The sequence below is a fragment of the Tenrec ecaudatus genome, chromosome 7, assembly GCF_050624435.1.
Source record: "Tenrec ecaudatus isolate mTenEca1 chromosome 7, mTenEca1.hap1, whole genome shotgun sequence".
Lineage (NCBI taxonomy): Eukaryota > Metazoa > Chordata > Mammalia > Afrosoricida > Tenrecidae > Tenrec > Tenrec ecaudatus.
Window position 1 is genome coordinate 42,617,564 of NC_134536.1, and position 15,074 is coordinate 42,632,637.

Genomic DNA, 15,074 nt, shown 5'->3' on the forward strand with positions numbered 1-15,074 from the left:
TCATGCCCTTTTTTGTCAGCACCTGTTTTAAAACAATAAGATATTACCATCCAATAAAAGTCAGGTTATTTAACATGAAAATAATAATTTGACCTGCAATGATAAAACATTTATTAGTTGCAAACTTATGAACATGATTTGATTGGAAGCATATTTTCAGCTTTCCTTAAAAAACCAATAACTTCTTCCTGGCAATTGGCTAGAGGTAATATAGGCCACTCTTAATGGGAACCTGGGTTTTGCCACTGTATCACAGCACTGTTTTCTTGAATTTGGTCTCTTCGGTACTTTTTATTACCTACCTTTACATTATATTTGAAGATACACTTTTCGATTGACTATCTAAGACAAATGTATTGGGCAAAGTCACAATCATATATAAAAGAGAGCTCCCTCAGCCTTACTCCAGGGCCTTGTCGCTGTGGAGTGCCGGGGCATTGGCTGAGGATAGATAAGAAAGCTCATGTCCCCCCTCCCCAGGAAGAACCCACTTTCTTCTGGGGACTATACATTGAGCTGACAGTGAAGAAAGAGAGATGAGGCTACAAAATAAATACAAAAGACTGAGAAAGAACAGATAGAAAAGTAGAATGAAAAATGAGGAAAATCAAGGAAGGACTATTCAAGGGGATGGGAATAGGCATAACCCTGAAGGTAAGATATGGAAGGAAAATTTCCCATAAGATATAATTAAAATGCAAAAAGATAATATGCAACGTGGGTGAGGACAGCGTAAAGAAAATGCTGAAGATTACAGGACTGAAACAAGCATATGTGTGTGTGTGTGTGTGTGTGTGTGTTTAAATCTCTATATGTTCAAGAAAAATAGTTTTGTTGCTTTCTAAACAAAAATGTAATTGTTTTATAAGCACATACAATTGTATTGTTTTCTAAGTATATGTCGAACAACTCAAAGTGTTACATTCGACACTTACTATATACATTCTTATCTATGCTGCATCTTCCCTGCTCCAATGTCTTTTAAAGATTCATATTTTAAACTGTTGCAGAATATGAATAATAGAAATCTAGCATCTTGACAGCTTTAAGTGTACAATTCAGTGGCACTAAGTATGTTTGTAATATTGTGCAATTAACAACACTATAATTTACAGAACTTTTACATTCTTTTCAATCATACCCATAAATCCCTACCTTCTCTTTCATCATAACCCCAGCCCTAGACAACCTAATTTTTGTCTATCAATGCCATGAATGTGCTTATTCTAGCTAACTCATATAAGTAGAATTGCACAATAAGTGTCCTTTTGAGTGTGGTTTATTTCGCACACCTAATGCATTCAAGGTTCATCTAGGAGGGAGTATCCCACCCACCCCCAAATGGAAGAAGCTCCACTGGGCAGAGCTTTTGTAGAATGCACTTTTCCTTCTAGGCAAACATCAAGCAGCTCTCTCTGAGTTAGTGCATCCAGTGGTGTCACCTGGGAAGGTCTGGGCTGGTCACGGTGAATTTTTTCATAAAGGCAGTTTTTCTTGAACCTCATTTTTTTGGTGATGGCCAATTTAAGAGAACAGCATGTGGCTCTGAAATGTTGTGTCCTGCTCAGGGAAAATGCCAGAGAAACTGTTGTGATATTGAATACAGCTTACAAGGACAGTGCTATGGGGGAAAATGCAAGTGTACAAGTGATTTTCTCATTGTTAAAAAGGTGAAATATTGATTAATGATAAACCTCATTCTGGACGTCCGTCAACATCCCAAATGGATGAAAATGTAGACAAAAGTCATGCACTTGGGCTCAAAGACTGATGGTGGACCGCTGAAGAGATGGGATATTCTCAGGACTATCAGTGAATTTTAATGGAAGATTTGGGAATGAGAAGTGTCCCTGCAAAATGTGGGCCTCAGGTTCTGACTGACCAGGAATGAAAGTGCAGACTGGAAACATTCTGTGCTCTGAAAGAACAGCTCTGAAGCGACCCAGACTCTTCCCCCGGGCTGTTGCTGGCGATGAGACAGGGTGCTATTCTATGACCCCCAAAGCAAACATCAACCAAGCCAGTGGAAGACGCCATCATCCCCTCACCCCAAAAATCTAGTCAAGTGAAATCAAAGATCAAGACAATGATCATTTGGTTTTTGTTGATGCAAGAGGGATAGCGCTTTGGAGTTCATTCCACCAGGTCAGACTGTTAATCAAGTTTTCTATTTAGAGGTTCTGAAAAGATTGCGCAAAAGTGGTGCAACAAAAAAAGGCCTGATTTGTGGTAGAGTGGGGGCGGGGTGGTTTTGCCACCACAACAATGCACCTGCATGCATAGCCATCTCAGTACACTAGTTTTTGGCAAAAAAACAACAACAACAAAAAAAAAAACCAGAATGCCTCTCTTGCCCCATGCACCTGACTCACCTGACCTTACTCGTGCAACTTCTTGACTTCTTTTTGCCTCTGAGAATGCAGAGGAACTTGAAAGGACTGATTTGACGATGTAGAAAAGGTGAAGGAAAAAAAAAACAAGCAAGGTGTAGTCCGCCATTCAAATAGATGAGTTTGAAAAATGTTTCCAAGAATGGAATGGCAGATTCGATAAATGCATTAAGTGTGATGCAGAGCACTCTGAAGGTGTTAAGATTGTTTTGTTAAAAAAATTAAACTCATAGCTTTGGGGAGAAAAATCATTTTTGTATACAAATCTCATATGTATCAGAATTTTATTCATTCTTATAGCTAAATGAAGGGACATCTAGTAGCTAATCACCAACCCTCGCTGCGGGAGAAAGAGGAGGCTGTTTACTGCTGTTAAGAGTGACAATCATAGAAACCCACAGGGGGCAGTTCTATCTTACCATACAGGGCCACTATCATTCAGAATCTTGATGGTAGTAATTTTGGTTTGAGTTGTTGGTGCTGTCAGATAATCATTGGACCACTAACTGGTTAGTGGCTCAAACCTACCAACTACTCTGCTGGAGAAAAAAAGGGGCTATCCATTCTCATAAAGATTTATAGCTTCAGAAACTCGACATAGGGTTGGTATGAGCTGAAATTGACTAGATAGCAGTGGATCTTGCAGTTGAACAATAATTTATTAATCCATTTATTTTATTTGTTGGTTGAATCCGTTCATAAGCACATGGATTCTACCTTTGCAGTCTTGTGAATGATACACTTAGGAAGATCAGTGTAAAAACATCAACTGTCACCTGATATACAGGTATTTTACCCTGAAATTGTGTAACCAATTTACCCATGCCAAGTCAGGGAAAGAAACAGAAATTTTAATTTAAAGGATATAACAGGATGGGGAGGGAGGGAAGGGAGATGATGTCATGGAGTCCATGTAGAAAAAGAGTGTTTGGAAACTGATTATGGTAGCAATTTTACAATTCTGAGAGACATCATTGAACTATGAAATATAACATATACTAATAATAAAATTTTAATTAGCAGAAAAAATAAATTAATAAAAGATATACCAGTGAGGAGACTACAGCAGTGCAAAAGACTGTTTTTGGTGTGTCCTGTTAGAAAGCAGAATGCATAGGGAATATATATCTTTGACTTTGGAATTTACCCTTTGGGGAGTCACATATAGCTATATTTCCTTAACTCAGAATTCAGGGTAACCCAGAAAACAACTGTTGACCATGAGCAAGCCAGCAGAACGATACGATGCTTTAAATCTTAAGTCAGTCTCTGAATGTCTTTGTTAACTAACTAGATAGCAGGGTCTAGCTTTTAATCACTATCTAGGTAAATAAGAAACGTTTCTCAGCATTTTTCACTCTTTTAGGTGACATCAGCATCCAATCAGTCTTTTGAGAAATGTCGAGAGCTATACAAATTCCATAGAGACTGCATTTAGGAAAGTGCTTTAGCCTAGCTGTGCTTTGTGATGGATAATTTTCCAAGTACATTAAGTAAAATAATGTGGGTTCCAGTATCTATTTGAGACTGCTTTGATTGATTTCCTTTCCGCTTCAGAAGCCTGTTACAGGAGTACATATAATTTGTCTACTTGCTCTGTTTGGGTATCACAGTTATACTGGCTTCATATAATGAGTTTGCCAAATTTTTCTATGCTTTGGAATAATTTTTGAAAGATCAGTATCAGCTCTTCCCTGTGTTCTTGGTAGAATTCTCCTGTGAAGCCAACTGGTCCAGGAGATTTTTCACTGGTAGTTTCTTGATAACCATATCTGTTTCTTCTTTTACTGTGTGTCTATTGAGATTCTTGACCTCTATCTGGGGTAATCTAGGGAGGCATTGTTTTTACAGGTACTTGTCCATGTCTTCCATGTTGTTGGATTCACTAGAATACAGACTTTCATAGTACTGTAAATCCTTAATCTTGTTGGGGTCCATTGTGATTTCCCCAGTTTCATCCCTCATCCTGCCTATTGATGTTGGCACTTTCTGTTCCTTGGTTAGGTTTGCCAGTGGGCTGTTAATTCTGCTGATTCTTTCCAAGAACGAGCTTACTGCTGCATTGATTTTTGCACTGTTCTCTTATCTTCCCACTCCTTTAACTGCTCTGCTTTTTATGATTTCTTTTCTTTTGCCGTTGGAGGTATTGTTCTGTTGACTCTGTTCTAGTTGCTGAAGGTTTTGTGGTAGAATATCAGTCATAAGTCTCTCTTCCTTTTTCATATATACATTAATTGCTATCACGTTTCCTCTAATAACTGCTTTTTCTGTACCTATAGGCTTTGGTATGTTGTATTCTTATTCTCATTAGTTTCTATAAAATTCCCTATTTCCTCTCTAATCTGGACAAGTACTCATTCATGGTGCAGAAGATTGTTATTCATCCTCGAGCTGTTTGCCTTTGTTTTTCTGGTTGGACTTTTGTTGGTATCCAGTTTTATGGTTTGGTGGACTCAGAGGGACATCTGAGTGATCTCTATTTGTTTGAATTTACTCAAGCTCAAGTTGTATCCCAGCATGTGGTCTATTTTTGAAAATGAGCCATGCACACTTGAAAAGAATGTGAATGCTTTTGCATTTCAATGGAGAGCTCTATAATTGTCTGTTAGATCCAGTCTCCTAATTGTAGTGTTTAGCTCTGTATCCTCCTTGCTGAGCTTCTTTCCCATTGATCTGTTTTTCTCTGATAGTGGTGTATTACCTACTATGATTGTTGAGTCTGTGATTTCCTTTTTTATCTTTTGAATAGTTTGATACATTTTGGGGGTCTCTTGTTAGGTGCATATATGTTTATTATGCTTACTGGCTCCTGATCCTTTGAACATGATATAGTGGCCATCTTTGTCTCTTGTTATGGTTTGTACCTTGAGGTCAATTTTGTTGGAGATTAGGATTGCACCCCTCCTTTTTTTTAAGGTGCTGCTTGCCTGGTGTAGTTTCTGCCAGCCTTTTAATCTTAGTCTATTTTTGTTTGCAAGCTTATGGTGTGCTTTTTGAAGTCAACAGATTGATGGGTTATGTTTTCATAGTCAGCCTGCTAACTTTTGTCTTCTAATGGGCAAGTTCAGGCCATTGGCATTCAGAGTTATTAACACCATAGGTGGATTCACTGCTGTCACCTCATACCTTTGTGTTCAGTGTTTTCCTATCTCCCTTTAAATTAGTGGGTTGTGTTTATGTGGGGAGCTTCATTCTTGCCTTCTTTTCTCTCTGAAGCAATTGTTTTTGGCACATTGTCTTCTGGATGGATTTGAGCTAGGTGGAGGTCTCCTGCTAGTGCTTGGTGAGTGTTGGTCTTCTGACCACAGTGAATTGGCAATAATTTTCCCCAGGGTTGGGTGTCTTGTGGCATATTATTTGAGTTTTTCCTTGTTCAGGAACACTCTTACCTCACTGTCTATCCTAATAGATAGTTTGGAAGGGTAGAGGATACTTAGAATGGTGTTTTATTTTCTTTCAGCTTTCAGATGTTACTCAACTCTCTCTGGTATCTGCTGATAAGTCTGAGCATAGTCTTACCTGAGCATCATTGTGTGTAACCACCTTAGTTACTCTTGCTGCTTTTAACATTTTCTCTTTTTCCTCAAAGTTGGATAATTTATTATGTTCTTTGGTGAGTTCCTCATGTGGTTTAGTCTAAATGGTGTGCCCTGCTTACTGTATGAGTGATTCTCATTCATTAAAGTGTGTAAGTTTGTTTCCAGGATTTCTCTCACTGATTTAGCTGTAGACTTCTTTATTGTGTCTTGTTCTGGAAGACCAATTATTTGAATATTGTTCCACTTCATAGCATCTGTGATTGATTTCAGGTTTTCTTCCACCTCTTTTATGATCTTGTTTGACTGTCTCCCATTTGTTGAAGTCTGCCTGCCTGATTGTCCTCGAGATCGCTGGTAAAATTCTCCACCTATTCTAGTCTGTTAGTGAGGTCTGCGATCTTGTGTTTTGCTTCTGTTACCTCATACCTTAGTTCTTGTATTACCTTTTGGTGCATGGACTTAATCCCCTCTATTGTGGACTTCATATCCTCTCTCCTCGCATCCTCATTCTGCATTGCTTCCCTCATATCCTGTATCACTCCAGCAGCATTCTGAAGATTTCTTTGTGTTGAAGATCAGCGTCTGTTTCTTCTATGAGCATCGTTACGTTTAGGAGTATTCCCACTGTTGCATTTCGTTTTCTTGTTGAGGGTGTTGGGGTATGCTGCTCTCTGTGTGTTACTTTGGAAGATCTGGGCACCATATTTCCAGGAGACCCAAGGGCCTTGAGCTCTTTCTCTGTGTGACTAAGTTTGGTTTCAGGGACTATCTGTGATCTACTACGGTGGTGAGTCATACTGGTATGTAGGTAAGGTGCTTTGGTGACTCAGTGACTCAAGGCAGTGGGGGCCTCAGAGGATGTGCTGAGGTCAGTGACTGTAGGCATGCCACTGGACAGGGTTGAGGCAGGCCTGCAGTGTGGGCATGGGTTTGGTCTGGGCTGTCTGGTCACATGATTTGCAGACTTTCAAAGACCCTCTATGGGAGCCCCAAACTGGTAGAGTCAGTTTTTGGCTGGGGCTGTGGTTTTCAACCCCTGACTTTTTCTGCTTTGTTAGGTTAAAATCCTCTAGGCTGTGCTCTGGGGATTCTGAACTCTGTTCTCCTGTTTTGTAGTGCTAATATCATGCTAACAGACCAGGGCCAGGTTTCTGATGGCTTACAGCAAAGGAATACACCTAGAATTGTAAGTGTTAAATTTTTTTCCCCTCTTTATATAATGGGCTTGTGGCATGGCCTATTATTGGGGATATGCTATGATGTCTCCCAAGGAAGAGGGACAAGATTAACCAAGTGGTTTGGGGGGCTGATTAGATCTGAATTCTCCCCTGGCTGCACTCCTGTGTCACTCCTGACTCTATTGCACAGCTATCTCAGGGGGTACTCAATTGTTGCAAATTAGTGACAAATTGTTGTTACCCATGCTGGCAGGCATGGAGGTGTGGAGATGGGGTGAGGGGGTTGCTTATGTAGTCAGTTTGTTCATGGCTGAGGAGGGAAGATTCAAGAGCAGGGTGTCTAGCAGAGAGGGGAACTCTGGTGTGAGGTCTTGTGGCTAGTTCTCAGAGAGCCTGGGATTATGATCCCCTTTAGATAGCTTCCTGGGGAAATTACTGTACACTGTGAATTTTGTATATTGGGCATACGAAGTGTTGGCAGATGCCATCCCACTGGATATGGTGAGGGATTAGCAGAGCTTGCTGGCAGACATGGTGAACTTACAGCATTTGAATGAGTTCTTGAATAACTCCATGAGAAAAAAAATCACAGGGGGAGGTCTAATTGAGACCCTAGTACACAAAATCTATTTTTAGCACCCAGCCTCCCTATATTGGCCTCCTTACCTCTTAATTTTCTGATCTAACAACAGGATCTAACAACTGGTGGGTGATTCTACCTGGATGCCATCTTGAATCCTCGATTTTTTTGTCATCTGTGTTTTTGATGTGAGGGGGATAGTGCATTTAGAGTTCCTTCCACTGGGTCAGATGGTTAATCAAGTTTTATATTTAGAGGTTCTGAAAATATTGTGCAACTGTGTGCAACAAAAAAGGCCTTCTTTGTGGTAAATGGGGGACTGGTTTTTACCACTCTGACAATGCACTTGCTCAAGCAGCCATCTCAGTGTGCCAGGTTTTGGCAAAAAAAAACCAAACAAAACCAAAAAAAACCAACATGCCCCTATTGCCCCACGTACCTTACTCTCCTGATCTCACTCTGTGCAACTTTTGTTGTTTCTGCTAATGAAGAGGAACACGAAAGGACAGTGATTTAATAAAGTAGACGAGGTGAAGAAGAAAATGAGGGAGGTGTTGTTAGCCATCCAAACAGATAAGTTGGATGTTTCTAAGAATAGAACGGCAGATTTGATAAATGTATTAAGTGTAATGGGGAGTGCTTTGAAGGTGATAAGGTTGTTTTGTTAAAAAAAATTAAATACACAGCTTTTAAAATTTTCCAGTTTTTTGGTATAACCCCCACAGTACTGCCCCCAAAACACACACACACACACACACACACACACACACACACACACACACATCATAGCCTTTAGTATTGTGGGGGAAAAGGCATTTGTGTGGAAGATGTTAGTCTTGCAAAATTCTATCATTCAGTCTTCAAGCTAGTTTCTGTCACCAACCCCTCTTTTCCAACTATTGTTCCTTCTTTGTTTCCAATGTTTGCATTCCAATTTCCAATAATTTATCGACGCATCTTGATTGCATGTTTTTTTCAATTTCAGACTGAAAATGCTGGTAGAATTCTTCAACTTCTTTATCAGTAGCTTTTGTTGTTGGGACCTAAAATTGAATAATAGTATTAATTGGGTGTCTTTGTATGCAGATAGATGTAATCCTGTCACAGATAGCATCATACTTCCAAATAGATCCTGAAATGTCCTTTCAGATGATGAATGTGATGCCATTCCTCTTGATAATGTCATCCCCAGAATAGTAAACCACATGGTTTTCTGATCCCAAATGGCCAATATCAGTTTATTTCAGCTCACTAACACCTAGAATGCTGATATTTATGTGTTCTACTTCATTTTCTACAACTTGAAATTTCCTAGATTCTTACTTTGTAAAAATTTTGAGTATTAGTTGATGTTTACGGTGACCAGATGTCCCACTTTTTAAACAATTTTTCCCACGTCCTGTGGCATTTAAAAAAATCTCTGATTTTTGGAAAGAATGCACGACAAGCTAGGGTATACGGTTTTCGGCTGCCATGTGGCTTTGTCGCCAGGATATGAGTTTATCAATGGTGACCAGCTTTACCAGTATTAAAATTTGGTCACCTTAGTTTGTACCTAAGCCGTTTAATTTTGGGTCATGTCCCATTAGCAAAGGAATATCCAGAAGGCTTACTCGCATAGGCTTTACTCCATCTATGTAATAAAGGGTGACTCTACCTGGAGAAGGCAGCTCTTCTTTCGTCATATTTTAAATACCTTCTGACCTGAGGGGCTCATCTTCTGGCACTATCTCCAACAATGTTTCACTTCCTTTCATTACAATGTTCTGATGCTGTAAAAAAAGGGGGGGGGGTTTAAGAGCTAATTCCTCAGAAATAGTAGACTATGCCTCCTCCATTGTGTGTTCTTAGTCTGTAAGCTTGCAGAAGCCTGTGCTCACTTGAGTGGCCCTGCCGGCATTTGAAAGAAACCCAGCAGCAGAGCTTCTAGCACCTCAGCATATAGGACGTGGGTAACAACAAGAGAGGGGATTGGCTCCAAGAAAGCACTCTCTTTGAAGCAGAAAAGAGATGGAAACCTCAGGACCCCTGGAAGTTGACATTAACGGTGGAGTGGTGGAGGGCAAGACCAGAGGCTGAAAAAGAGAGTATGATACAGAATGGAGGAACACCACCAAAATTATGAGACTCTGGGGCAGAGTAGCAGGCTGACTTCCTGGCTCATGAAGGCAGAGAACCAAGGACAATGTGGCTGAGAGGCTGAGGACTAGACAAAGATTTGGCTACTAACTGAGGACAGGTATTAAAGTAGAACAATGACTATACTTTTACTCTTTACTGCTTCTGGCTTCAGGTAACTTTTTAACTTCCCTGACAAGCCACCATGATGGTTAGTATGTCTGTGAGTTATGCATTGTCATTGCAATGCATTATTGAACCCAGAATAGAAACAGAGTGCCTTGGGAGAACGGTTGGTGTCAGAATAGGGAAAGAAGGATGGGACTTGGAGGCATGGCTGGCCTCTATCTCATGGCATTAGGGAAGCCAGATGAGATCAGACATAATTGCCCATTGCCACTGACTGTGTCTATCTATTCCATTGTTCTTCCTTACTTACTGCGTTTTTCAGTTTTGCCTGAGATCATATTCCTTTTGCTAAAGAAAAAAACTTCAGTATTTCTCCATGGTCTGCTAGTGGCAAAATTTCTCAGTTTTTATTTTTCTAAAAAATACCAATTTTGACCTTACTTATTCTTTTTTAAAACTATCTTTAGATACTATTCTTTTTAGGTGGTATTGAGACATTTTGACTCATAGTAACCCCATGTGGCAGAGTAGAACTGCCCCATAGGGTTTTCCAGGCTATAATCTTTGTAAGAACAAATTACTGTGTCTTTCCTCCTGTGGGGCTGCCGGATGAATTTAAACGCTAGCCCTTCTATTAGCAGCTGGGCATTAACTGCTGCAGCGCCAGGACTTCTTTGGCTAATGGGATAAAAAGTTTGACTGAGGATGCTTAGAAGAAAAAAAAAGAAAGAAAAATCAAGTAAGCCCATCTGGAATCAAGTGGCAAATGAAATGCGTTGTAGCACCATTATGACAGATGTATGCTTTTTAAGGAAGAGTTGTATCATATAGTCAACAGTATGAGAAATGCGTTAGGTTCATCAACAATGTTTGCAGTAGAATGAGGAACGTGAACTTTGGGGGAGGGTAGCAGAAAGCAGATCAAGTTTGGGAGACTTACAGGCAAAAACGTTCCAGCACAGGTAGAAGAAACCAGTGAAAAAGCCAACTGTTGATGTAACCAATCATAAATTCTAAATTGACTATGAAAGAAATGAAGTTAGGCAGGTTATTAAATGTCTCAATTGTTATTATAAGCAGCTGAATGAGCATTCCAAAGTTCTATTTTAAAAGAAAGCAGCATTTTAATACATAGGTTACGGAGAGAGAAAATATGATGGAGTCAGGAAGATCACTGACCTTCTCTCTCTGGCTATGCACACTTCTGCCTAAGGCCAAAACACTTTCTAGGCAGAAGTCTTGAGTTTGCTTTATAAGGAGAATGTACAGTTTTCTAGCCTCTTTTACCCTCACATATATTACCAAGTCTTCTATTATTCATCAAAAAATGACTCAGTGAGTATTACTTTGCATTGCATACTCTTGTCCTAAATATTGTTTCAATTAAACACGACTAATAGAGAAATGGAAGATTCTTAATTAGATCAGATTACTTTATTTCCTTTGAATTTGTAGGTTCCCCACTGAATTTCAGCCTGAAGATCAGAATTGTAGATGCTGGGCCTTGGAAGAGAACTTATTTCTCTCCTTTTATTTCCCCCCCATTTTACAGAGGAAATAAACGAAGTCACTCTACAAATCAAAAGCATAGTTCAACCCGGAAAACCCAGGCCTCCTGATATTTATCACTGTTCTGTGGAGATTAGAAAATTCATACTTACTTATTCTATCACTTTGCATACTGCACCCTTATCTAATTCTGCTTTTAAGTTTAAGCAAATTCTCTTAATGCGGTAGAGTAAGAAGTGGTTTTCAATCCTCTTTCTCTAGAGCATCAGGGTTCTAAAAGGAGCTGACACAAAGCACTTTTGCAACCAAATTTCATATAAAACCAGTGGGAATATGCAAATAAGGTATTATAAAGCCAAGCTTTAGAAATGAACTACAGAGATAAATATTTAACAAGGTACCATTTTAAAAATAATCTTATTGGGGGGCTTGTACAGCTCTTATGAAAATTCATACATAGGTCCATTGTGTCAAGCACATTTGTACATATGTTGCCATAATCATTTTCAAAACATTTTCTTTCTACTTGAACCCTTGCTATCAGCTCCTCATTTTCTTCTCATTTGTCTCCCTCCCTCCCCCACCCTTGCAGCCCATGAACCCTTGATAATCAAGGTACCATTTTTAAGGCTAAATTCTAGTCCTGCATTCTCCTCTACTGGTGGACTAGTCATAAGCAAATTTGATCCCAAATAGTCTTGCCCCTGATGGAAATGCACACCTGGACAAGCAACAGATGGAGCAAGCTATGTATGAAGTCTAATTTTTCTGACAATGTGTGTTGAAACAGGCTCACTCCACCCCCATCCTGTTCTACTTCTGTCAGAAGGAAATGAAGCCACAATGAGAACAGAGACCAGTGAGACCTTTGATCTTCTGCCTCTCTCTCCTTTCACAGAGTCCTCCCTACCCAGAACTGCTCCTCCTCAGATCTGCTCTAGCGCGACATTCTTGCTTGCTCAAAGGAGGAATGGTGTACAGGAACTGCAATTGAAAACCAGTGACACTCAGAAGTCGCAGTCCCCTGTAAGAACCAGATCAGCACAGAACCCAAGTCGAAGCAATGGCATTGTCGCTGGAGGAATTTGTCCACTCCCTGGACCTCAGGAGTCTCCCCAGGGTCCTTGAAATCCAGTCAGGCATTTATCTTGAAGGTAAGCACCCTGATAACGCTTAGCTGGCTATAGAGTGCTTATAAAATATACACGCTCTCGGGAGTTGAAAGGGAACATTTAAATACAGAATCTACAAATTCCACTGAAAGAATTATAAAGGGGAAAAAGATTTAAGAGATGAATGGTCAGAATTCAATAGTGTCAGAGAAGGCAGAAACGAGATAGCATTCTAGGGATAAGAAGTGCATCAGTTCTTGAGAATTTTTTAGGTCTTCAAGAATTCGTCATAAATGGTAGGTGAATTATTCTGTCTTTTCATTGACTTTGGCTGTAATTGAGTGACATGTGTTTTAAATATATATATCTATGGTTAAGTTTCTGGATTATAAAAACTTTTTCTTAAAACAAAAAACAACTATCCAAAGCAGTGTTTGGAAAGAGAAATCTCTTTACCAGGTTCTACTATGTCTAAATGTTACTTATTTCAACAATTCTCTTACTCTTTCTGTAGTGGCCTAACATTTAATTCCTCCAGATCAGTGGTTCTCAACCTTCCTTATGCTGCGACCCCTTAATATAGTTCCTCATGTTGTGGTGACCCCCTAACCATAAAATTATTTTCATTGCTACTTCATCACTGTCATTTTGCTACTTTAGGAGTCAGCCAACCCCTGTGAAAGGGTCATTCGACCCCTAAAGGGGTCACGATCCACAGGTTCAGAACTGTTGCTCTAGATAATGACTTTTTATTCAAAGAAATTAGTATTTATTTACTTATAGGATAATTTACTTAAAATATATGCTGGAAAGTCACAGTTTCCTTAAATTTTTGAACAATGAATGATTGAACTTTGGTGTAACTTAACATGATAATTCATGTAAAATAATATCAAAGCCTTCCATGTATATTTAGACTCTTTTAGCAGTTAGTTTGAATACATGTGTGACAAGACTCATTTTTATGCAAATAAATGTGTGTTTCTGGTTCACCAACGTAGTAGAATTGAGAGAGTAGTAAACAGTCTTTGTGGAAAGTAACGTAAGGCTATAAGCAAGTCGTTTTTTATAGGCAAGTCATTTTTACCATTCATAGACAAAATCATGGATTATGTATTCTTTTATAAAATACACGCAAGCTCGACAGATATTAGATCAATTCATAAGCATACATACAGATACATATACCTGGAAGTGAGAAATTGGTACACATTATTATTAGTTTGTAATAGGGTTTTGTTTAATTCATTAGCAAATTGGTTATTTGGAATAACACCATGTTTTGCCATGTCTACAAAATTATGAAATGTCTCTATGTTCCTTAAGTAAAAAAATCAATTGCCACCAGGGGTTTTAAGGATCGCAGTTTAATAGTAGATTTTTTTTATGTGTATCATGCGCCTTTTCTTCTGTGTGGATTCAGACCGCTAAAACTTCAGTCAGCTGCTGAACGTATCAGGCATGTGTACTACCCAGTGGTTATGTATGTTCCTAAGAAGCCCCAAGTCCACTTTTGACTCATGGTTCAGGATTTTGTGTCTTTCCATACAACATTTTTCTTTCTGTCTAGGCTAGAAAGATCTTCTTTGATATTGTTACCTTTTAATCCATTGGAAGATCACTTTTTTATTATGATGCGTCCAGAGCCAATTTCAGTTTTCTTCATATAATAAACCTGCTTTTCCAAACTAGATACCTTTTCCCCATTTTGTGTTGTTACCTTTAAAGTGGTCATATCTCTATCAACCTGTTTCTGAAATATAGCTTCTGGTCCAGTAGTCTATTTTTCCCCTGTAATTGTTTCCAATCACTATTTTTATAACTGGACACTGGGGGAAAAATCTTAATGTTGTCGATGTATTAACTAATTCTTTACGTTTACTCTTCTTTTTCAAAGTTGACTTATATGTTCATAGACATTTACAATATATGTCTGCATTTAAAAAAGAAGTGATTCATTAAAGAATGAAACAGAAATTCACATTGGAATCTATTGCTTATATGAATTAACTTGAGAAAATTGACATTCCTACATTAATTCATTTTAAGTATGTCTCTTTATGTATTCAGATGACCTTTTATTAATCGACTATGGAATACTTCAATTAAGAGAGAAAAACAGTATACCCGTGCTTGTTGGCTTTTCACAAGAAAGAACATCATGTAACGCCATCCTAGTTCGAATATTCTAGTTTCCTAGACATGTTGTCTTGCTCACTTTCTCAATCATTATCCATTATCTTCCCTCAACGTGCCACGACCACGGCTTTGGTCCATTTTGAACGTTATATAATGTGACACTACAGTATGAAATATTTTTTCTGGTTGCCATAAATGGTCATCCTTATGTTTGTGAAATTGATCCAGGTGGCTCATTCATAAAATGTTTTTCTGAATGAATATACCAAAATTTGTTCATCTATTCTGTTGTTCACTTATACTTGAATTCTTTCTATTTTGGAGTTGTTAGTAATGCTGTCATGAACATTCTATCTATAGTTACATGTGTGTACATTTCA

General features: G+C 38.8%; 1 protein-coding gene and 1 non-coding gene across 2 annotated transcripts in view; both read left to right on the plus strand.

The window, feature by feature from the left end:
- The first annotated feature begins 389 nt into the window (after window positions 1–389).
- On the plus strand, window positions 390–524 carry LOC142454130 (small nucleolar RNA SNORA49). The gene has a single exon (XR_012785651.1). It is a non-coding gene; the product is annotated as a small nucleolar RNA SNORA49 (small nucleolar RNA).
- An 11,982-nt stretch (window positions 525–12,506) lies between these two features.
- Window positions 12,507–15,074, plus strand: part of THEMIS (thymocyte selection associated) — a 223,192-nt gene continuing 220,624 nt past the window's right edge. Inside the window, exon 1 of the mRNA XM_075553732.1 lies at window positions 12,507–12,597. Coding sequence (XP_075409847.1) covers window positions 12,507–12,597 — 91 coding nt within the window. The remainder of the gene's footprint in view (window positions 12,598–15,074) is intronic.